Source organism: Mastigoproctus giganteus, chromosome 5 (assembly GCF_048544385.1).
Source record: "Mastigoproctus giganteus isolate SK-2022 chromosome 5, ASM4854438v1, whole genome shotgun sequence".
Lineage (NCBI taxonomy): Eukaryota > Metazoa > Arthropoda > Arachnida > Uropygi > Thelyphonidae > Mastigoproctus > Mastigoproctus giganteus.
The window spans coordinates 33,920,748-33,946,321 of NC_143579.1; the positions used below are offsets into that span (position 1 = coordinate 33,920,748).

Sequence of the window (25,574 nt, forward strand, 5' to 3'; positions counted from 1 at the left end):
AGACAATTACAATATGCAACATTATTCTCTTGAACAGTCATTGCACATTTATTGGAAAACCAAGGTTTAGATAAAGGACGAGATTTTAAATTGGAGTGTGGCATAAAGGATTCCATTCCTGCAAAAATAATTTCACTGACACGATCTGAGCAAACATTGACATCAGAAGTTTTGAAACAGTAAAACGACCAAAGAGAAGAAGTCTCGCAGGTCATCCCATTTTGCATTCTTGTAATGCCAAATAACACGAGGTTGGGAATAGCCATGAGATAAAGGTTCCGTTGTAGAAGAGACAATCACCAAGTTGTGATCTGAAGTGCCTAAAGGACCTCTCACTTCGACCGTTTACTTAGAAGGGTTGTTTGTGAGAAAAAGATTAAGCGTATTGGCTGTATGATTAGGATTGTCTGGTATTCTTGTAGGTAAATGAACAATCTGTGAAAGGTCTTTAGTAATTGCAAATGCCTCAGCATCTCAACCAGCTGGGTCGGTGTGACTAGAAAATGGAAGCCAGCTGGAGTTGTGAACATAAAAATCAGCAAGGAAAATTACCTCACTGTTAGGAAAGTTGGACTGGAGAAAGTCAAGTTGCAAAGAGAGGAAGTCAAAGAGCTCCGAGTGATTAGTGGAGTTGGGAGAACGGTAGAGACAACAGATGAATTTGACACAATTCTGTAGAGAGATTTTAAGCCAGAGAAGATCAAATAGAGGAGATTCCAAATTGCCAAGTCTCTGACAAGGAATATCAGAACGAACATATGCACAAGTACCACCTTTGAGGCGAAAGGAATCGTACAGCAAATAATTTGGGCATCTGAGATGAGCAGTAGTTGAATCAACCGATAACTTAGATTCTGTTAGAAAAAGTACATGGGGTTTGGCAGACTGGAAATGGACATCGTTGAGATTAGAATTGAGACTCATTGAGACACGTATATTTGTGAAATTAATTAGGAAGTGCTTTGGAGATGAGGTCTCCATATTTCATCGCATAATTCAAAACGTGGTCTTACAATTGCCTTATGCAGTGGGATTATGACCTCCATGTCTCTACAGGAAATGTTTGATAAATCATTGAGAGGACACTATTGTTTTTCCTGGGTACCTTTTTACACTGTTCAGAAAACTTCATATCTGCCATTATCATAACTCCCAGATCCCTCTCCACTGGTTTTAATTCAACCTTACCAAGTGTATAATTTATTTGTGGGTTCCTATTCCCCAAGTGTATGACCTTGAATTTAGCTGCATTAAAACAGCTGCCACCTTTCTGACCATCTCTGAAGTTTTTTTGAGTCATCCTGCAGGAGCACTGCTTGGCACTGATCATTAACTATTTTTTTTTTTATGCAGTCTGCAAATTTTGACATCACTCCTATCCCTTCATCAATGTCATTTATGAAAATGAAAAACAAGTGGTGCAAGAACTGATCCCTGACCGACCGCACTATTGACTTTCTGCAGTCACCCAGCAATCATCTTAGAATTTTACCAGTAATCCCAACCCGTTCAAAGCTTATACAGTAACCTCTCATGAGGGACTGGGTTAAATGCTTTACTAAAATCCAAATAAACTATGACAAATTGCTCCCTAAATCCAGCTCATGAGCAGCTGTGTCAAAATAACCTATTAACATAGTTACACTGATTTTCCTTTAAAAAGTCATGTTGCATGTCCTTCAGAATGCCATATCTATCAAAATGTTCCTGGATTACACTCTTAATCATTGTCTCTAAGATTTTTCCTACCACTGAAATCAGACTAACCAGTCTATAGTTACCAAATTTGCTCTTAGAACCTCCTTTATGTATTGGCTATACATAGGCACTTCTTCAATCCAAAGGAATCTCTCCCAAGTTCAAAAATGCCCTCATAATTTACTTCAGTGTTCAATTCACTCACTGGCACTCTCCCCCTTAAAACTACTGGGTATGTTACAATCAACTGCTTACTCGCCTTTATGTTCTAAAGTTTTTTTCTAATAAACAGTCATTTGTAATTACAATATTACTAATTTCACGTGGCTCAGTCTCACTATCATAGCCTCTTTTCAGCATAAAGGGTCTTTCATCAGTAAAGACTGATGCAAAGTACCTATTCAATTCATCCACAGTATCAGCTGGGTTATCTAAGGCTTTCACTTACCCAGTGCACAAGGGTCTGATCTGATTAGCTTTCTTCTTTGCTGTATTCACAAACATTTACTTAATAAGTACAGGTCAGTGTTGAAAGAAAGTCATGAGTTAGGGTCAAATTTGAAAGTGTCTGCAATTCTGCCCAGACACAATAGGAAGGAGTATATGATTAGAGCCTTGTCAATTAATTCAGCCATGGAGGGATTGTGCAAGGCTCATGGGGTGACAATTGTTTTCAGCGTGGTCTGTGCTTGTTAACAGGAGAGACTGCTTCTATAGGGATGGATACACATAAATAGAAAGGGTGCAAGAGTGTTTGCTGATGCTATCAAGGCAGCGTTAGGTGGATCGGAAAACTGCTAGCTTGGGGTTCACAGATTAAAAGGTTAAAAGTAGCTGCAGGCAGAGGTTGAAGGTGATTCTTGCGCTACTTCTATTAGAATGAGCAGCGGCCTGGAGCGAGGGGTGCCGGAGGTTTCAGGGACTGGTGGCAGTCATCATGAAACAAATAAATACATCGGGTGTGTTAGGGTAACTAAGAATAAGAATAGGTGCATGTACACCAATGCTAGAAGTATAGTACAGTAAAATTTCGAAAATCCAGACTGCTCGGGGACTAGGTCGATTCGAATTTTCCAGATTCTCAGGCAGTACTTTTAAAATTCAAATTTAAGATGGAATAAAGAAGAGATGACCAGGTAAATTTTGACAGTTTATTCATTAGCAAATAAAGCATGCTTCATTTATCGAAACAAGCAAGTTTAAAGAAAAATAAAGTCAACGCCTGACAAAGATGTAAACATAAAAATTTTCACCACAGAAAAAAAGTGTGTAATGCTTGAAATCATGTTTAAAAATGAACAGTGTAAAAGAATAATATAGTATATAAATGAAAGCAGAAGATACATATTTTATATAAATTATTTGTTAGTTTATTAACGAAACATTTTCATATAAAATACAAAGTTCGAAAAACAAACAAACATATTTATTCACAGCTTCTACTCTATCTGCTGCACTGCTTGATGCTTCTATTGCTTTCTTTAAATACTTTCATATATTATCTTGTTTATGACTGTAATTTCTTTGTGATAAAATTATTATGCACCATGTGCACATGCATGACATCCTGAAGACTGAAGCTATGGTTCTGTTCCATAAATTTAATAACTGTTTCAGTGGACTTTTCTGCATTAGCCCAAGATATCTTTTCTTCAACTTTGTCATTTTCTTCACCAGATTCTTCTGAATAATTCTTTTCTATCTTATCAGGAGTTATAATGCTTTAAATAATTTCTTGATCAGTGAGTCGCTGCAACTTCAGCATCTTCAATGCAGAGTTGTCTTCCATACATAATTTAAGTTTCCATCAGTTCTTTCATTTCATTCAGATGCCTTCAGCCTTATGTGAAATCCTTCAAAATCTTCGTTTTGATCTGCAAACATCACATTTGTCCATAACTTTCGCCACACTCTTAAAAGAGTTACAGGCTTGACTGCATTCCATGCAGTCAGGAGTGAAAGTGTTGCATCTTTGATTGTAAAACTGTGTCGAAATTCTGAAGGATCGACATTCTTATGCATCATTTTCGTCATAAAATCATTTTTATAGTGACATTTAAATTTCTTAATGACTCCTTGATCCATGGGTTGAATTAATGGTGTTATGTTTGGTGGCAAGTAACATGCAAAAATATTTCTGCAATCAGACACTAATTTTGATTCATGTGGGTGGGTCCTACAGTTGTTGAGAAGTAGCAGGCACTTTGTATTTGCAGGCTTCCCCAATTTTCTCAAGTTCTGATGAACTGATGGAACAAAATCATGAACGAACCAATCGCAAAATATAACTTTGTCCATCCAAGCATTCTTTTGGGCTTTATAGGTCACAGGTAAGTGCACAATTCCTTTAAAGGCCCGTGGGCGCTGAAATTTACCAATCACCAAAAGCTTAATTTTATGCTGACCTGAAGCATTTGCACACATAAGAACGGTTACTCTTTCCTTATTAAGCTTAAACCCTGTTGCATTTCGTTCTAGGCTTCCAGCCAGAGTTTTTGTGGGCAAACACTTCCAGTAAACCGCTGTTTCATCAGCATTATAAATTTGATCGTCTGTAAGGTCATAGTCAGATACAATTTTTTCAAATGTTCCACTATATTCTGTTGCTGCTTGTGCATCAGCCAACTGTCTTTCTCCAGCAATATCTGTCTAATACCATGACGAGTCTTGAAATTCCTAAGCCATCCATCACTGGATGTATTCATTTGCCGCTTAAAAAACCTTTTCTTTGGCAATAAGCATCGGCCCAAAAATTGCCATACCTTCCGATCGTATTAGCAAAAACCATTCGTACAACACTTTATCGAGATTCTCTAATTTTGGCCAATGTAAACTTTTTCTCTCAGGAATTTTATTGTAAGGTTCAGACGAGGGTGTGAATTCTAGAATTTTATTCTTTGCCTTTTTTTATATTGTAAGTTTTAGACTTTCCGATGTTGTATGTTTCCATTAAAACAGTATTGGTCACACCACTTTCTAATTTCTTAATTATTTCAATTTGTCACTCAATTTCAGTGTGTTCTTCTTTCTCTTCACACCATGAAGTTTATCTGTTTTAGGAGCCATTATTATGAGCTTGTAAATACGTATGCTATATGTGGTAAATGGAAAGAGTAAGACGAAAATTATAGCGTCACGGTTTGATTGCTCGTTTCAAAATGGTGACCACAAGCTTGCTTGTTGTAGCTGGGCATCTGTGGCACTCATGCATGCGCCCGCACGTGCACACAAAATTCTGCTAAATTTAAAAAGTTTGAGTTTTCGAAAAGTCTGGATTCTTGGGTGGTCCGAATTTTTGGACTTCTACTGTAAATAAATTTGATGAATTTGAAGTGCTGGTCAAGGCATCAAAGGCAGATATTGTTGGGATATCAGAGACTTGGCGTCACACAGATATTAGGAATACAGAATTGGAATTTGGGGAGTGTGTACAGAAAGGATAGGAAGGAAGGACGGAAGGAAGGAGGGGTTATACTGTTAATTAAGAAAAACATAAAATTTAAGGAAGTCCATTCAGTTGACATAGATGGACAGTGCAATGTTGAGTCTGTTTGGTGTGACATAAGCACTGGAAAAGCAAAAATAAGTGTAGGAGTGTGTTGTAGGCCTAATGATTCGAATGAGTACAATGAACAATTGTATAGAGAAATAGTGGGCTAGTAAATTAGAATGTCTTATAATGGGGGATTTTAACTTCCCAGATATTGAGTAGAACTTCTAGGTTGGTCACTTGCATACTAGCAACACTTTTGTGGATTTATTGGATGATTGTTTTCTGCAGCAGCATGTTCGAGAGGCAAACAGAGAGGGTAGTACTCTTGATCTGGTTATCAGCAGTGATCATTTGTGTATTAAGAATTTGCAGATAAAGGAACCATAGGTGGCAGTGATCACAGTGTACTGATGTGGGATTTACTTAAAGATATAATTACCATCGGGGGGTAAAGGAAAGTTTTTGCTTCTGTGAAGGTAACTACAGTGGTCTCAGACAGTTTAAATTCAGTGGGACCAACTGGTGTTACCAACAGCAAATTCTAAGTGGGAAGCATTCAGGGAATTAATCGTGGAAGCTACTAGACCTTTCATACCTATTAAGAAATATTGTTCAAGGTTTAGGCCTAAATGGATGTCAGTTGAACTAATGAGACTTGTGGTAGAGAAGAAAAATGCATGGGATGCATATAAATTATCAGGCAACACAGAAGCCTATGTGAGATATAAACTAGTCTGTAATCAAGTCACAAAGGAGATTAGGCAAGCGAAGATAGATTACGAGAAATCTTTGGCAAAGGATGCTAAGGAAAAACAGCAAGGATTTCTTTACTTATATAAACTCTAAAAGGAAGGGGATGAATCAGATTGGTTCACTTGATATCGATGGTTTGGCTGTTGATGATCCTGCTCAGATAGCAAACAAACTGAATGAATATTTTGCATCTACATTCACATGAGTTTTTAAGGAAGGAAAATGCCAGAGGTTTATCAAATTGTAACAGGGTGCTTAATGATTTTGTAATAACAGAAAAGTGGAGGACAAATCGTTGAAGTTAAATATAAGAAAAGCACCTGGGGTGGATGGGATCTATCCAGTTATATTAAAGGAGGCAGCAAAGGAAGTAAACAAACCCTTAGCCATAATTACGAGAGCATCTTTGGACTTAGGGGGAAGTCCCCATGGACTGGATATGTGCAAATGTATCCCCAATTCACAAAGGGGGATCGAAGGGTGACAAGAGTAATTACAGACCAGTTAGTTTAACTTCTGTTCCGGGTAAAATAATGAAGTCACTGGTTAAAGGTGCATTGCAGGATCATCTAGACACGACTGCAGCAATAATTCAGGTGCAGCATGGGTTTGTTAAGGGAATGTCTTGTCTGACAAATATTTTGCTATACTATGATGTGGTTACAAAGGAACTGGATGCAAAAAATAATTTTTATGTCATATACTTGGATTTCAGGAAAGCTTTTGACACTGTTGCACATGGAACACTACTGTATAAATTGGAGCAGAATGGTATTAAGGTAAGTTGCTACAATGCATAAATGAGTGGTTGAGTGGGAGAAGACAGAGGGTGGTAATCAATGGATGCTGCTCTTCGTGGACTAATGTTATTGGTGGAGTCCTGCAGGGTTCTGTGTTGGGCACACTGTTGTTTTGTATATTTATTAATGATATTGATGAAGGTATATCAGGGTTAATATCCATGTTTGCAGTGATACTAAGGTTGGCAGGGTTATTAATGGCAGTGTGCTACTGCAACAAGATGTAGAAAAGTTGGGCAGATGGGCTGAGAAGTGGCAACTGAAATTCAGCATTGACAAATGCAAAGTACTGCATATAGGTAGAAGTAGAGTTGCAAACCGAACCAAATTGTACCCATTTTTCTGAACCTAACCGAAACCACTGTACAGATTTTTTTCTGAACCGCAAACAGAACTAACATTTTTTTGGAAAAGTGGTTCAGTTTTTGGTTGAAACATTGACTACAGAATACGGGTCAATGAAAATTTGGAAAAGATTACTTGGAGAAATCCAGTGAGTAGGAAAAATATACTTCTTTCTCTTTCCATTGTTCTAGGTTAGGCTTCTAGAATGGTTACTAAGAAGACATGAAAAGCACTGCATCGGATTAGCACCCATCTCAGGGGTAGGGAAAGGTTTTTTTTTCACTTTGACCAAGAAATGAATCACTGAGGGACCTTGTAAGCCACAGAGTCCCTGCTGAACTATTTGAATAGAAGCTCTGCAGCGGGCCATGTGGAAAGGGACACTCTCGATGCAGCAGAACACCAATCAAATCAGTGATAAGAAAGTGAAAGAGCATAGTCCTGAGAATTGCTCATTAGCATTTTTCTCTGAAAAGATTAGCATGTTTAGTTTCTGATGTTTTGTTCTGAGGGTTCATCATTCCCGTTTCTGCTCTGGCGTAGTGCACTTCAGCTGTGATATTAGGTTACACGTGGACATGTATTATTTTTTTTTGTACTTATTAATTAAATTATAACTCCTGAAAATTCTCATTTGTATCGGATGAAATTTATTTTATTTCAGATATTTTGAATCATAATGATGAAACTCATCATCGCTGAATTACAGAGAATCTTCAGTATATCTAAGCATGCCTAATATTAATATAGTTCTAATAACTATGAGCATAAATGGAAAACTTCTCTGCAGTATTTTTATTTATGATTGTTTTTAATATTTTATTTAATTTAATATTCAATTTTCTCATATTCATAATATGAGATATAATTAAAGCGATGCCGTTTTTAACTATATTTTTAGTTTGCTGTGTACTGATATGCTGCTTTTGCACAAACTTGTATGTTGTCAAATTCTTTCGCAGCCTGAGACTTAAACCCTAAAACTGCTTCAGTCTAAATCACTTTATATGCCATCAGGCATTTCTCATATTGTGGATTTATACTTCATAACTGTTTTGTCATCATTGCATTACCAGGGTACCTACCCACTGAAGGAGGGCCAAATAGCCCTGAATGATGCTGCCCAGAGTTTCCAAGAATAGGTAACAACAACAATCTTCTCTCTGGGGAAGTGTTGCCTATTCGAGGAGTTTGAGTTTTTTAAGTGGTGTGAGTTGAAGGAGTTATTGTCCCTTTCATTCTTCTACATCATTTCTTTTCCTCTTCCATTCCTACTATTACTTTCTCTCTACTGTTTTGCTTTTTTAAGTCTAATAGGGACAAGTGGATAATAGAGTTATTATCCCACACATACAAAACAAGCCTTGAAATGGTGATGCCCACTGGTAATCCCACGGTACAGAATTTAAAAACTGTCTGAGACCACTATAGTCACATTTACAGAAGCAAAAACCCTTTCATTTACCCCTGAGGGTAATTATATCTTAAGTAAATCCTACATCAGTACACTGAATCACTGTTACCCAGGGGTTCCTTTATCCGTAAATTCTTATGCATGAATAATCACTGCTGATAATCAGATCAAGAGTATTACTCCTTTTGCCTCTTGAACATGCTGCTGCTGCTGCTGCTGCTGTAGTAAATAGTCATCCAGTAAATCCACAAAAGTCTTGCTAGTGTGTGAGTGGCCAAACACAGGTTCCAGTCAATATCTGGGAAGTTAAAATCCCCCATTATAAGATATTCTGATTTACTAGTCCACTCTATTTCTCTGTACAATTGTTCATTGGTCTCATTCGAGTCATTAGGCCTATAACACACTCCTACTCTTATTTTTGCTTATGCAGTGCTTATGTCACACCAAACTGACTCAACAATGCACTGTTCATCTATATGAACTGGATGCATTTCTTTTGATTTTATGTTTTTCTTAATTAACAGCAATACACCTCCTCCCTTGCTATCCTTTCTATCCATTCTGTACACACTGTACTCTGCAAATTCCAATTCTGCATTCCTAATATCTGTGTGACACCACATCTCTGCTATCCCAACAATATTTGCATTTGATGTCTTGACTGACACTTCAAATTCATCAAATTTATTTACTATACTTCTAGCATTGGTATACATGCACTTATTCTTAGTTACTCTAACACATCCCATATACCCACCTGTTTCATGATGACTGCCATCAGTCCCTGAAACCCCCAGCACCCCTTGCTCCAGGCAGCTGCTGATTCTAATAGAAGTAGTGCAAGAATCACCTTTGCCTGCGGCCACTTTTAACCCTTTAGTCTGTGAATCCCCCAAGCTAGCAGTTTTCCTACACACCTAACACTGCCTTGATAACATTAGCAAATATTCTTGCACCCTTTATATTTAAGTGTATCCCATCCCTATAGAAGAACTCTCTCCTGTTAACAAGCACAGACCAGGCTGAAAAAAAAATTCTACCCCTTCAGCCTTGCACATTCCCTCCAAGGCCAAATTGATTGAAAAGGCTCTCATCATGGACTCCCTCCTATCGTGTCTGAGCAGAATTGCAGACATTTTCAAATTTAACTCATGACTTTTTTGCAACATTGACCTGTACTTGTTAAGTAAATCTGCAGATCTCCTACTCTTAATGTCATTGGTGCCAACGTGTACAACAATATCACCCTTTGTGCCCTTAAAAGATGATATATGCTTCACAATGTCATCAACTTTTGCCCCTGGCAGACATACCTTGGTCCTATTCCATCTATCCTTTTTACACAATATATTCCCTGTCTCCCTGACAATAGTCACCAACAACAACTAACTCTTGTGTTGCCTGATTCCCAGGAGTGAGCTCTGGTGTTGAGTTGGGCAGCTGAGAGCTTGACGGCTCCCTCATATTAATTTCTTCGAGGGCATCTACCCTACATCTCAAGCTCTCACAGACGCCCATTAGAATGCTGAGTTGATGCCTAATTTCTAGCCACTCTCTATGCCTGGCACACACAAAGACATCCTCCTTGGCTAGATCATGTTTTGTTCCAGAGTTCGGCAAACATATCACAAGTTGCACATTTTTTCAGGCTGTGATGCATTGGAGAATCTCCCCCTCAGTTCTCCCCCGAATCACAGCACTCCTGCCACTTTGTGCCCATTGCTTTGCTGCTCTAGTCTGGGGCATGATATTTTAAATTAATAAGATCAATAAATTTAATTAATTAATTGTCAATACTACACTATCTAATAGAATCCTAAATGCAGTGATGCGTATTATGTTATATATTTTTACATTAGAGCTACCTAGTTATCACATGTCATTAATAATTATTAATTAATGTCATTAATTATTAAAAATAGTAATGGATCCAACGCTGAATGCTGTGGTACCCTCCTCTCCTCGTAATACTAAATATATAATAGCTTCAATACCTTGCATGTTTGGAATCATCATTTAAAAAAAAGAAAAGAAAAAAGAAAGATTTTATTATCATTAGATTAAAAGATACAGGTATGTAGACTTGTAGCCGACTGGGCTAGCCGGGTGGGTAAAGTACCTACCAGCCGACCGGGCTAGCCGAGTGGGTAAAGTACCTGCTCGGCAACCCAAAGGTCGCGGGTTCGATTCCCGCCTCGGGCTTGGATCAAAGTACTGCAAAAACCTTGGGAGGTGCAATATGGCCACAGAAGCCGATGCGCCAACAACTACCAAATCAACAATCAATCAACAAAGTACCTACCTAGCTACCCAAAGGTCGCGGGTTCGAATCCCGCTTCGGGCCTTGGATCAAAGTACTGTAAAAACCTTGGGAGGTGCATTATGGCCACAGAAGCCAATGCGCCAACAACTACCAAAAAAAAAAAAAAAATGTAGACTTGTCACATTTGCTGAATCCACTCAGGTTCTTCCTATAGAACCAGCTGAAAAGTATCATTTATAGCATTGTTCACAAAAGGTTAATATTTAAACTTTGTATCCATAAGGACTGCATCTTGATTGCCAGGAAAACTTGCTCATAAGAAATTCTGTACTGTACATGTGACTTTCCATGAGCTGCAGTGTATTATATATATTAAAACAATAACATTTAAAGTGAAATAGTTTTGGTGTGTGCTTGTGCACCTAATTTATAGTCTGTTTTGATATAATAACTCTTAAAGTTATTGCATTTACATATCTGTTTGTATAATTTTTAGATTGCTGGTGTATGTAATAGTTACTACTTGATATTTGTTGAAGCCTGTATAAATTTAATTGAAGTTTTTTTTTTTTTTTTTTTCAAGGTAGCTTGGCGAGCTGAACTTCTTGGTCTTGCATTTGGCTTTGGCCTACTCTTGACTGCATTGGCACCATCTTCTTGGAATGTGTTTGGATGGTATATTGCTGTGCTAAGTTTGTTTCATTATTCAGAATACTTAACCACAGCTATAATCAATCCAAAATCATTAAGTCTGGATTCTTTTCTTCTTAATCACAGCAGAGAATATTGTGTTGCTGCTGTTGGTAGTTGGCTTGAGTTTATGATAGAAAGGTACTTTTGTCCAGGTAAGATTTATTTTTTAATCAGTATACTTTATTTTTATAATCAGATTGTATTTATGTAAAAAGTAAAACACAAAGTATCTTTTGGGGGGAATTTCCTGGAAATATATTCATAATAATTTTATGGGATAGATGCAACAGGCATATCACATTTAATGACTAATCTCTAGGTAGTTTTCGAATTCTCACGTGTTTTAAGATCAGAGTATCAAGCATTTTCATCAGATTGAGGAATTTAAAAGTAACTGTAAAGCTTTCTGATTCATAGAAAATTATATTTCTTTGTCATACAGTTCACATTTGTTCTTTTTTTTTTTTTTTATGAAATTCCCAAACACAAGAGGTATTAGAATCTACAGTACTTAGTACCGTGCACGGATCAAAGGTTGGGAAGATGAAAGAAGATATTTAAAAATTAGACTTGAATTTCTGTAGAATATAGCTTTAAGGAAATACATAGGAAAGAAAGTTGTTCCAGAAAACCAAAGTTGAATGAATAAAAGAGGAATAAGAAAAGTTGTTTCTGTGAGTTTGAAGTCAGACAGTAAAAGGATGCTGACTAGTTGCAGCATATGTTCAGACTGGTTTGGAATAGAGAGGGAGAATTATAGAAGCCAATTCAGAAGAACAAGGCCCATAGAAGTATCTTTAGAAATGGCAGCAGCAGAAACAGAACGTCTATGAGACAGAGTGGAGAGAGACTGTTAGAGATGAGTCATTAATTAGTCTAACTGCCCTCTTTTGAATGGAATCTAGAAGCCTGACAGAGGTTTTGGGACACCACCCCAGATGTGGGAACAATATTCCATGGCAGGGGCAGATTTGCAGATTGTACAGACTAAACAGCTTTTTGGAAGAAAAGTAATGCCAAGAGCGAAAGAAAACCCAGTTTTTTACATACAGAGGAAGCAATATTTGTAGTAGTAGTAGTAGTGGCATGTGATGCAAGGAAGCAAGTGTATGAACTTATGCAGCATCAGCCAAAAAAAAAAAAAAAAAAATCACACCATTCCCTCCAAATGCCTGTCCAGTTTCTCCTTAAATTTATTTAACCTATCAACTTACAACGACAGATGGAAGTTTGTTCCAGCAATTAACCACACGCTGGCTAAAGGCAAATTTTTGCACATCTATTCTACATCTGTCCTTCCTCGATTTCAATTTATGCTCCCTTAGATCTTGGTAATCTGAACGAGTGAAATGAATCCCATCAGAATTCAGCGTGCTCAACCCATTAAAGGCCTTATACACCTCAATCAGATCACCTTGCATGCGCCTAGTCTCCAGCCATTTCAATTTGCAGAACTTAAACCTCTCTTGGTAAGAGGATCCCTTCATTCCCCTCACCAATCTTGTTGCCCTTCTCTGTACACGCTCAAGCAAATCTACATCCTTTCTAAAATGAAGCCTCCAGACCTGCATGCAGTACTCAAGGCGTGGTCTGACCATTGCCTTGTACAGAGGGACAATCACCTTTTCTCTGCTAACCAAATTCCTGTATATCATTGACAACACCCCATGACCTGCCCTGGCAGCCTGTCTCCATTGCTCAGAAAACTTCATATCTGACTGCACAATTACTCTGAGGTCTTTTTCATTTTCTACCTCCTTAAGTGTAGTACCACACAGTTGGTATGTTTTTCTCTGGGGTTACTTCTACCCATATGCAGTACTTTGCATTTTTCAATGTTAAACTTCAGTTGCCACTTCTCAGCCCGTCTGCCCAAATTTTCTAGATCCTGTGCAGTAACACACTGCCATTACTGTCATTAACAACCCTGCCAACCTTTGTATCATCTGCAAACTTTGATACTAAGCCTGATATACCTTCATCAATATCATTGCTAAATATACAAAACAACTGAGGACCCAACACCAAACCCTGTGGGACTCCACTAATAACATTAGTCCACGAAGAGCAGCACCCATTAATTACTGCACTCTGTTTTCTCCCACTCAACCATCCTTTTATCCATTGTAGCAACTTACCCTTACTACCATTCTGCTCCAATTTATACAGTAGTCTTCCATGCGCAACAGTGTCAAAAGCTTTCCTGAAATCCAAGTATATGATATCAAGATTATTTTTTGCATCCAGTTCCTTTGTAACCACATCATAATAACCAATCAAATTTGTCAGACAAGACTTTCCCTTAACAAACCCATGCTGTGTCTGAATTATTGCTGCAGTCTTGTCTAGATGATCCTGCAGTGCATCTTTAACCAGTGATTCCATTATTTTACCCAGAACAGAAGTTAAACTAACTTGTCTGTAATTACTTGTCACCTTTCGAACCCCCTTTGCGAATTGCGGACACATTTGCACATCTCCAGTCCGTGGGGACCTGTCCTGAGTCCAAGGATGCTTTCATAATTATGGATAAGGGTTTGCTTACTTCCTTTTCCACCTCCTTTAATATAACTGGATTGATCCCATGCACCCCAGGGCCCCGGATGCCAAGCGTTTTCCGTGGCCAAGCGACTTTCTGAGCTCTATAAAGCGATTCAAAACGTTCTCCTTTAAAGGAATCACTCTTCTTTTAAGTTCCCCGTTAGTTTCTCTTAAGTTCTTAAAAAAAGCACTGTAGACTTCATCTTACAAGTTGTAAGTTAAGTCAGGAAAGAAAAGACAACTTTCCTTTTAATTTTATTAGAGTTACTAACCCAACTAACCTAACAACCGCTTGGCCACTCGTGGCATTACTCCTGCCTCCCCGTGGCGGGGCCGGTAACCTGAGTGGGAAAGCCAACCCTCAGGGCCAAAAGGAGTACAAAATGGACAAAGAAACCTTTCCCTCACTTGATCAGTTGAGATCTCCTACTGATCAAGACAACCCGATCATGACTCTTATCAAAATCAAAATAAAAGACAAAAAACAGATCTATGTCAACAAGATCACCTAGCCTTTCTCCTTATTCATTCTGTTTCAGATTCTCCTGTTAGCAAATTATCCCCATTTCTAATCCAGAAATGCTTGGAAAATGCTGCAGGATCACCGAAGATGGTAAAGCAATTACAGTCTGGAGATCTGCTGGTAGAGACAATGAAGCCAAAACACTCAGAATTTTTATTGAAACTGACTACTTTTGGTGGAATTCCCATGAAAATAACGCCTCATGCCACTCTGAATACATCAAAAGGAGTTATAGCAGAGTGGGATCTGATTAACATCTCAGAGGATGAAATTGTACAAGAATTGACAGATCAAAAAGTAATACATGCAAAAAGAATATTAATCCGGAAAGATGGAGAATTAAAGCCAACAAGGAACATAATACTGACCTTTAGTACCCCAAACTTACCAACAATGGTTAAAGCAGGGTATCTGAATTGTCGTATACGTCCATATATACCGAATCCCATCAGGTGTTACAAATGCCAGAAATATGGACACTCCCAGGTAGCTTGCCGTGGCACTGATTTGCCCAAACTGTGGTTCAACAGAACACACTCAAGCTGATTGTACCGTAACCTCCTTCACCTGTCCCAACTGCAAAGGTAACCATCCGGCATATTCAAAAAATTGTGAAATGTGGAAAGTGGGGAAAGAAATACAAAAATACAAAACAGAAAACAAAGTAACGTATCAGGAAGCCAAAAAGCACATCATGCAGTTTATGCCAAAACGCACGTATGCACAAGCAACCAAACACAGTCATTCTATTGCTACTCAAACTGACATTGCAGTCCCTCCAAACATTTCTTTTGCAGATTGGGCCAGGTCCGTGCTTAATGCTAAGCCACAACCTGCCAAACACAAGCAACTGGAACAAGCAATTAATACACCAATTTCAGTTCCTCCTAACGTGCCTGAAACTACAAAAAAAGCAGAAAAAATAGTACCTACAGATCATGCTCAGATCAAGAAACAGTTCCCTATACATATGGATGTTGACAACAAAACTGACCAAGAAGAAACTATATTAGAACTTCATGCAGAAGAACACATGGATACAGAGAGACTGGTTTTCCCCAAAAAAGACAGAAATAAATCAGATCGTTATAAACAAACTGCTTCAAAAAAACAGACAGATCAAAACACAACTCCTAAAAGCAAGTAATGCAGCACATACTTCAATGGAATTGCAGAGGCATACGAGCCAATATTGATGATATATATGACCTGATTAATAGTACAATCCAGTGAGTGTTTGTCTGCAAGAAACAAATTTAACACCACAGGTAACCTTCTCAATTAGAAACTTCACAATGTACAGAAAAGACAGGAATACTGCAAAATCCGCACATGGAGGAGTAGCAATACTAGTTAACTCTAAAATCCCAGTTCGACATATCTCTCTACAGACTGACTTAGAAGCTGTTGCTGTGCGTATTGCGCTTGGAATAACACTAACTCTTGTTTCAATATACCTCCCACCAAACAGACTTTTCATGCTTAAAGAACTAGAAGATATTATAGCACAATTGCCAAAACCTTTCTGCCTTTTTGGAGATTTCAATGGGCATCACCCGTTGTGGGGATCTTCAAGCATGGATAAAAGAGGACATATGATAGAGACATTACTGAATCAACAGCAGTTAACCTTGCTAAATACTGGCCATCACACTTATGTCCATCTACCCACAGGCTCCTCTTCAGCAATTGATCTGTCAATCTGTTCTCCCATACTGTTCCCCAGTATGGAGTGGTCAACCTTATATGATCCACACAACAGCGATCATTTTCCAATTATATGTAAAATTCAAACAAAACAATCCCACTCTCCAGATTACAGAGTAAAATGGAAATTCACAAAAGCGAACTGGACAAAATATTCATTCTGTATTAATTTTGATGATCAATTTATTAAAACCCAACCAATAGATAAAGTCACAGAGCACATCACCGCACAAATTTTGGCAGCAGCGTCTGAGGCAATTCCTCAATCCTCTGCAAACCAAAAAAGACATGCAAAACACTGGTGGAATGAGGCCTGTAAGAGTGCAAAACGAGAAAAAAATAAAGCTTGGAACCTATTTCATAGATTTCCTACAACAGCCAACCTCATTTTATATAAAAAACAAAAGGCAAGGGCACGACAAATCAGGAAACAAGCCAAAAAAGAAGCGTGGATAACATTTGCCAGTACCATTACGAAGGACACCAGCAGTCGGCTAATATGGAAGAAAATCCAACAATTAAATAATAAGTACATTCCCTTCTCTGCTCCAATCTTGATTAAGAATGGACGAGAACTGTCCTCTCCAAAGGAAATAGGCGATTTCTTTGGAGAGACCTTCAGTCAAATATCATCAGCTTCTGCGTACGACAAATCTTTTCTGAAAATCAAAACCTGTGCAGAAAAATATAAATTAAATTTCAACACCAACCAATCCCTTCCTTATAATCAACCATTCATCCTAGCTGAACTTCAAGAAGCTCTAAACAGATCAGCAAACAGCTCAGCAGGACCGGACGGAATCTATTATATAATGCTTAAACACCTAAATAATGCAGCTTTAAGATTATTACTAGTATTCTACAACCGGATATTTCTTGAATGTGTTTATCCTTCCTCATGGCATCATTCTGTAATTCTTGCCTTTCCAAAACCAGGAAAGGATGATCAATCGCTTCCACAAAACTACCGACCAATTTCCCTAACCAGCTGTTTGAGTAAAACACTAGAAAAAATGATACATAGGAGATTAAAATGGATACTAGAAAGCAAAATGCTACTAAATATCAACCAATATGGTTTCAGACAAAACAGATCCTGTTTGGACCTTATGGTAAGAGCCGAAACTAACATTCGGAATGCATATGTTAAAAATGAACATCTGGTAATGGTGAGTCTAGATATTGAAAAGGCATTCGATACCACATGGAGGTATGGCATTCTTCGAGAGCTATATACCCTAGGGTTGAGAGGACACATACCTCAATTCATCCAGAACTTTCTCAAGTGCAGAACCTTTCAAGTTCGTCACCAGAATGTACTTTCACAATATTTTATTCAAGAAGAAGGGGTGCCTCAAGGGTCCATACTTAGTCCTACCCTCTTCGCAATTAGACTAAATACCATGACGCAGAATATCCCCAAAACCGTAGAAATATATATGTATGCCGACGATCTTGCTATATCATGCCATTCACCAACCATTAACAGCATAGAGAGGCAGTTACAACTTACCATAAATAAGTTAGAGACATGGACTGTAGAAAATGGTTATCGCCTGTCAAAACAAAAGACAATTGCAGTTCATTTCTGTAAAAAGCGCAGATTACATCCAGAGCCTGAACTTAAGTTAAAAAACCAATCAATCCCTCTTGCCAGCAATATCCGCTTTTTAGGTTTAACATTAGATACTAAACTTAATTTTTCCATGCACATAACTTATCTCAGAACTCTCTGCTTGAAAAAACTCAATATACTCAGAGCCATCTCCGCCATGGCATGGGGTGCAGATAGATGCACTCTCCTGCATTTGTATCGTTCGCTCATCAGGTCTCGTCTAGATTATGGTTCAATAGTATACGACTCAGCTAGGAAAACTGTACTTACAAGACTGAATACAATACAGCACAGTGCTCTTCGCACTGCTCTTGGAGCTTTTCGAACATCTCCGGTCCAAAGTCTCTATATAGAGGCATACGAACCACCACTCCACCTCAGAAGGAAAATGTTACTCCTCACCTATGCAGCCAGGATTAAAAGTCTTCCAGATCATCCGAATCAATCGCTGCTTTTCAATCCTGAAAGGGTAACATTCTATAACAATAAACCCACTGAAAATAGACCAACTGGTATTAGACTACAAGATTTGATGCATTGCTGGAATGTTCATTTTGAAAACACGCTCAAAGAAACCAAAATATCTGATCCGTCTTGGTCCTCAAACCCACCTTATTGTGATACCTATTTCCAACAATGGGGAAAAAAGTCCATGGAAAGCTGTTACATCAAGAAATTGCACGAAGCACATGCCGCTAGCAATGCGCAGAGCTGCTTAATATATACTGATGGCTCAAAATCAGATGATGCCGTAGGTGCTGCAGCAGTCTTTCCCACATTTACAGTATCTGTATCTCTCCCGACTGAATGTAGCAGTTATACTGCAGAACTTTATGCAATCCACCTAGCTATATACAATATCAATATCTGTCTCAACACTAATAGTTTAATTTATACAGACTCTATGAGTGCGCTTTCCGCAATAAGTAACAATTTCTCAACCCCACATCCCATAATAAAAGAAATCCAGTCTCGTCTAAATCATTTGAGGAATGTGAATCATACCGTAAGTTTCTGTTGGATTCCAGGGCATGCTGGAATCACAGGTAATGAAACAGCAGACCAGGCAGCTAAGCACCCAAAGAGCAACGCACCTCCATCTTACCAAGTACCCTATATAGATTTATTAAAACATATCAGACGTATCTGTAGGGAACAATGGTTAAACATTTGGAAGACACAGACAAACAATAAATTATTTGAAATTAAACAAGAACCACAAATATGGAGCTCGAGCTTGAGGAAAAATAGGCATGAAGAAGTAATACTGGCAAGATTGCGCATAGGGCACACACACCTGACCCACTTGTTCCTGCTCATGGGCGATGACCCTCCTGTATGCATGCATTGTTCATCACAACTTACAGTTCGACATATTCTGTTAGATTGTTCGTATTACTCCCATATCAGAAATACTACCTTCCTTTCCCTGACACAAATGCAAGAACCTTTATCACTAACCCACCTATTGGGAAACAATGCCAATCTGAATGAGCTTTTCGCTTATCTCAAGCAAACTAGACTTTATGAATGTATCTAATAACAAATAAGGCAAACTCCGGTACCATTCCAAATATTTGAATAGGCACATTTTGGCCACAGTTGCCCTTGTGCCGAAAAACATCTACACCAACAACAACAATGCACCCCAGGTGCCTTTCTTATGTTTAAATTCAACAATTTCTCCCCCACTTTGTTTTCAGTTATTACAAAATCATTAAGCACCCTGTTATAATTTGATAACCTTGTGGCATTTTCAAACCTTAACTCCTCATGTGTGAATGTAGATGCAAAATACTCATTCAGTTTGTTTGCTACCTGAGCAGGATCATCAACAGTCAAACCATCAATATCAAGTGGACCAATCAGATTCATCCCCTTACTTTTAGAGTTTATATAAGTAAAGAAATCCTTGCTGTTTTTCTTAGCATCCTTTGCCAAAGATTTCTCGTAATCTGCCTTCGTCTGCCTAACCTCCTTTGTGACTTGGTTACAGACTAGCTTATATATATCATTAGCTTCTGTGTCGCCTGATAATTTATATGCATCCCATGCATTTTTCTTCTCTGCCACGAGTCTTGAGAACATGAATGAACAATATTCAGTCAGTATCTTCGAAGTTAAGGTCCTCAATTCTCTTATATTGCCTCAGTCTATAAGTCTATTCATTTGTTCATTATACTCATCACAGTCATTAGGATGCACTGTCTTAGATTTTATATGCATCTTAACTAAAAGCATAATCTCTCTGCCTCCCCTCTTATCCTGTCTGTCATTTCTGTACACATTATGCTCCCCATATTCAAATTCTGAATCCCCTTGTCTTAGTGACATGTCTGTCTCCACATTGTCTTCATTTGATGACTTGACTAGTACTTCAAATTCATCAAATATATATATATACTGTGCCGACCGGGCTAGCCGAGTGGGTAAAGTACCTGCCCGGCAACCCAAAGGTCGCGGGTTCGATTCCCGCCTTGGGCTTGGATCAGAGTACTGCAAAAACCTTGGGAGGTGCAATATGGCCACAGAAGCCGATGCGCCAACAACTACCAAATCAAAAAAAAATATATATATATATATATATACTGTGCTCCTAGCATTAGTCTATGTGCAAGTATACATCCATCTGTTTTTACTCTTATTAACCCTAACAGAGTACATGTATTTGCTTGTTTCATGCAACCCCCCCCCCCCCCAAGCAGGCCTTGAAATTCCTTGCCCTTCAGTCTGTTGCATATACCAGTAGAAACAGTGCAATAATCATTTACATGTCTACCTGTGGCTGCTGTTAATATATTAGTCTGTGCGTTCCTTCCACCCAGCTAGTTAGTAGTTTTCCAGCCTACCTAACACTATAAATAGCATCAACAAATATTCTTGCACCCTTCTATTTAAGTGTATCCCATTTCTGCAAAAACAATCTCTCCTATTAACAAGCATAGGTCTTTGCTCAGAAAGATTCTATCCCATGAGCCTTGCATAATCTGTTCAGGGATGAATTGATTGACAAGACTCTCAGTGTACTCTCTTCTATTGTTTCTGAGCAGAATTATAGACACTTTCATTTCCAATCCTGGCTCTAGACTTTTCTCAATGTTGCTCTCTCCTTGTTAATTAAATCATCAGATCTCCTACTCTCACTATTATTTGTAATCAATGTGTACAATATCACCTCCTTTGCCCTTAAAAGATGATAGCTGCTCTAAGTCATCAGCTTTATTCCCTGGCAGTCATGACCTGGTCCTGTTCTACCTGTCCTTTTTGAACAGTATATTTCCTTGACAATCAAGTTGCCAACTATAGCTACTTCCTGTGGAAACATGGATCTCTCTTGTGTAGAGTATTGTGTTGTCTGATGCTGGAGCATGGCTCAAGTATTGTACTGGACAGCTAAGTGGTTGACGGGTCCCTCTCTTTTAATTCTTTGAGGGTATCAATCCTATTCTTCAAGCCCACAAATAAGCCCATCAGAATGCTGAATTTGCACCCAACTTCCTCATGCTCTTTGCAGTGAACGAACACACACACACACACACACACACACACACACACACACACACACACACACACACACACACACACACACACACACACACAAAGGCATCCTCTGTGGCTGTATCATGTCCTGCTACAGCTAGCTTTGCAAAGAGCAAAAGTAACATATTAATATAATCCTTATTTGTAGGTCAGTTGCCCTTGTGGAAGTTCTCCCTCTAACCAAAGCATTCCCACTACTTTGGAGCCCTTTGCTTCTCTAGTCTGAGGCAAGATTTTAGTCTAAATTTAATTTTAAAATAATGCATAAAACTAAGAGGTATGAAAATAATAACACTACACTAATCCTGCTTATTTGACACCAGTAAAAACTTATAAATTGTGAAGAGCTTAAAAATTTTAAATTGATGGGCAAGAAAATTTTTGTTTACATTTTTTTGCCTCTTTCTTGCTTTGTTGTTTGAAGTTTTACAACGGTTTATATAGGAGTTTCCATGACAAGTTTGTATTTTCACAACAATCATATTTCAGGCATAGCCTGAAATATGATTGTTTTGGATTCAAGTAGCTGTTGCTGCCCTGACAAATAAAATGTTACTGTGTTCCCCCAAATCTTTCTTTGATGTCTTTTGTATTATTTTCATTTTCTTGAAGTGAAGGTCAACATCACTCAGTTGTGATCTGAGGTGCCAAGAGGACCACACACCTTGACTCTGTACTTAGAAGGGTTATTTGGAGAAAAGATTAGTAGTCTTGACTGTGTGGTTAGGATTGTCTGGTATTCTGGTAGCTAAATGAACAATTTGTGCAAGGTAATTAGTAATTGCAAAAGCCTCAGCATCTTGACCAGCTGGATTTGTGTGACTAGAAAACTGCAAATCTAAAAGAATGTCCCATTCTTTTAGATTTGCAGTTTTTGGAGTTCTTGCCTTATTCTGAATACAGTTGCACACCACCTTGTATGAGTCTGTGTGCTGCAAGTATCAGCTTTCAGTTTCATTCCCCCTCACCTCCATCTTTAGCATTACTCTGTTTGTTCAGGCTGCTTAATTACAGTATGAGTGAAAATAGCAATAGCACCTAATAAGTATAATCTTGTTACATTTTGCAGTAAATTTCCCATCTGGTATAAAGTTAGTTGAAATTGTTAATATTTAGAATGAAGAACACTTACAAGCCAGTGGGGGGGGGGCAAAAACCTAGCGCATCACTATTACATAGTATCTCCTCATCTCAAACTACTGTATCTAGAAGAAAAAAAACAGCAAAATGAATGGCAGATGCCAAATTAACCTTATCCCATTCTTAAATGGAATGGAGAAACATTTTTAAAACATTTATACCAACCTACCTTGTAGATAGGTAGGTACATGTAGTTTTAAATGATACAAGACAAGAATGGAGAGAGTGAAGTTGAATTTTTCTACAACTAATGACAAACAAGCAGCAATGAGCTGGAAACAGTTCACGCTGGTTAGTGCAAACAAGTTGTTAAAAATATTTATGCAAACAAATCATAACAATCTAACAACTGCATCTTAATTTTATATATTGATGTAGAAAATGATACAATGTACAAAATAAACTTAAAATGCAAAGAAATGTGAATTTCTAGTAGTTAAACAGGCATTTATTTTTTCTTCTTCTTCTAATTAAAAGAATATAACTTATATCCCTTAAATCAGAACAGTTAAGATTTTGGCAGCTCGTCACTGCAAACTAGTACAATTTTTCCTTCAACAATCTAAGGACTAAAATTTGTGCTATCACAGACAAAGCAGCAAAGCATAGTAGGTAAAAAAAGGTAAACTGCAGCCATTATCAACTCACTGCAGGATGGAAGCCTCCTCAACAATTCATTCCCTCAGCATGAATTAAGCATAGTAGGACCAGACCAGAATCACAATATGATGTTAGAGCAATATGGGATTGGTTATGCAACTTGACCAATCCCAAACAGCTTTACTAGACATAAAAGCATAACCTTTCTGGAAAACTGGTTACCAGACAGATGGCATTGTACAACAGTCAGAGCTTCCCTGAAATCAGGAGGGGGATCTCTCACAACTACCATCCCATAGCAGTAACAAGCTGTCTAGGGAAAGTTTGGAATTAGTGCATACAATGGGGTTTTTGGATAGTTTCAATCTCTTATATAATAGAACAGAAGGCAGTTAACACGTACAGTTAGCATGCTTGCATATAGCATGCATAACATTACTTATAAATATGACCAACTGGAATGGCATTCGAGTGTATTCTCATCCATTCTAAAACTTGGTTACAACCTCTTGCTATTATGTAGAAAAAGGGTCTTTTAGCTATGGTCTTAGTAGACCAAGATTCAGATGTAAATTGTCAGAAAGTTCAAGCAGAATGAAATAGGATGGTTTCCTTCCAGTCTTCTGCAATGGAAAGAACATCATAAACATGAAATTCATGCTGTTCCAATAAGCCACAAATTTTAGAAATCGTGACTCACTTCAGGTTGAAGGTATCATTGCAATTACATGGCAAACATCACTCTTCTTTAGATTATTGCAAAATTCATGAGGTCTGTACCCTAAGTAAACAGAATAATACAGTGGACCTCCGCTTTATGATATTAATCCGTTCCAGAGATACCATCGTATCGTGAAAATATCGTAATGTGGACCCAATGGCACGTTTGGTAATTCGTTCCAAGACCTCAGAAGTTGCGATTTTTGCTATATAACTAAACTATTTATCTCTCTAAAAGGTAATTTTTATAGTGGAAATTGTACAAATTGATTAAAACTAATATAGTGATTAAAGCACAACAAAAAATCACTTCAACTAAAGGATGCAAAAACAAAACATGCAGCCAACACGTTTACAAACTTTGCTGTTGGCTGAGAGGAAGGACCACGTGATCTGGTTAGAAACAATCATTAGCTCATCCCATCATTAAGTGAAATAAGTCGACACCATATACATTATCACTTGTTAGTGGAATCAGCTGCTTTAATTTTAAAAAACCAATTTAAATCATTAAAATGCACTGCACTTTCATTGTTATATCTTTGGTTAAAAGAATCAATTTTGAACGCTTTTGCGATATTTTTCTAAAGCTTGTTTCTGGAGGTCACCACCATAAAACAATTTGCAGTTTCCAGTTTATTAGGCTTTTCTGTTAGTGCATTCTTTTATAAATGGGTAGTAATGTCTATCGTATTGCATTTACGATAATACTGATAGCTGTAATTCTGTGGGTTTTTACGTTATTATGGTGAAATGTGTTTCCCCTTCCATGAAATCTTCAATCATATAAAAAACTATAAATAAATTTTCAGAATCTTCTCTCCATTCCTATTTTTTAAGCTTCATAAACTTGTTACTCTATATCTCACTTGTGCATATCATGTTTAGTTGCAATTTGTGCATGCCATATTCTTTGTTATTGATTGCTTATCTTTTTTACTGTTTTAAATTTTACAACCCCTCCACAAAATGTCAGTAAATGGAAATATCAACTAGTTAGTATGTACCTATTACAGTACAGTAAAACCTCGATTTAACAGACTAATAGGGGAGAAGGGGTGTCCGTTAATGCTGAAAGTCTGTTAAATCGAATGTAACCTGGGGGGGGGGAATTATTATTCTTAATGTAAAAAAAAAGCTTTAATACAATATACAGTACTGTACAATATTAAATTATAAAGAATGTAATATTTACTCACCTTTTTGACAGCGTTGTTGAAGAGTATTTTGCCGTGACCATAGTGCTAGTAGTACAGTAGTCTTTATTCAGTATCTGAAGGTAGAGGTGAAGGGGAATCAGCTTAAGATTCTTCTGAAACGTTCACAAATGGAGAGAAGTTGGAGGTGAAATAGGAATGGGAGTCAGTGAAGTTCGCTTAAAGAAAGCATCCAGCTTCAGTTGTTTGCCACTCTGATGTTGTTACTTAATAATGATCTCCCTGAACTGCTGGAAATGTTCATAATAAGGGATAGTTTCAGGGTCAGAAGATGTCCTTATGTAGTGGATGGCAATGTCCATGAGATTTCTCATTTCAGACATTGTAAGCTGTGCTGGTGTAATTTGCTCTTCTTCTTCCCCTGCCTTTCCATACTGAACCTCGTCCACAATTTCTTCTTCAGTGAGGTCTTTGGTAGCCAGGATCACCTTCATCATTTTCAAGCCATTTCAGAACATCATCTTCAGTTGTTTCCCAGTTGACAGCATTTACAAGAGTGTGCCGAAAGT

The 25,574-nt window shown here is 37.9% G+C and overlaps 1 protein-coding gene across 2 annotated transcripts in view; it reads left to right on the top strand.

Moving 5' to 3' along the window:
• Window positions 1-25,574, top strand: part of Icmt (isoprenylcysteine carboxylmethyltransferase ste14) — a 50,751-nt gene that overhangs the window by 14,850 nt on the left and 10,327 nt on the right. For both annotated transcript variants that reach the window (XM_090373136.1, XM_090373137.1), the window contains exon 2: window positions 11,353-11,614. In XM_090373136.1, the coding sequence (XP_090229262.1) occupies window positions 11,353-11,614 (262 nt within the window). The remainder of the gene's footprint in view (window positions 1-11,352; window positions 11,615-25,574) is intronic.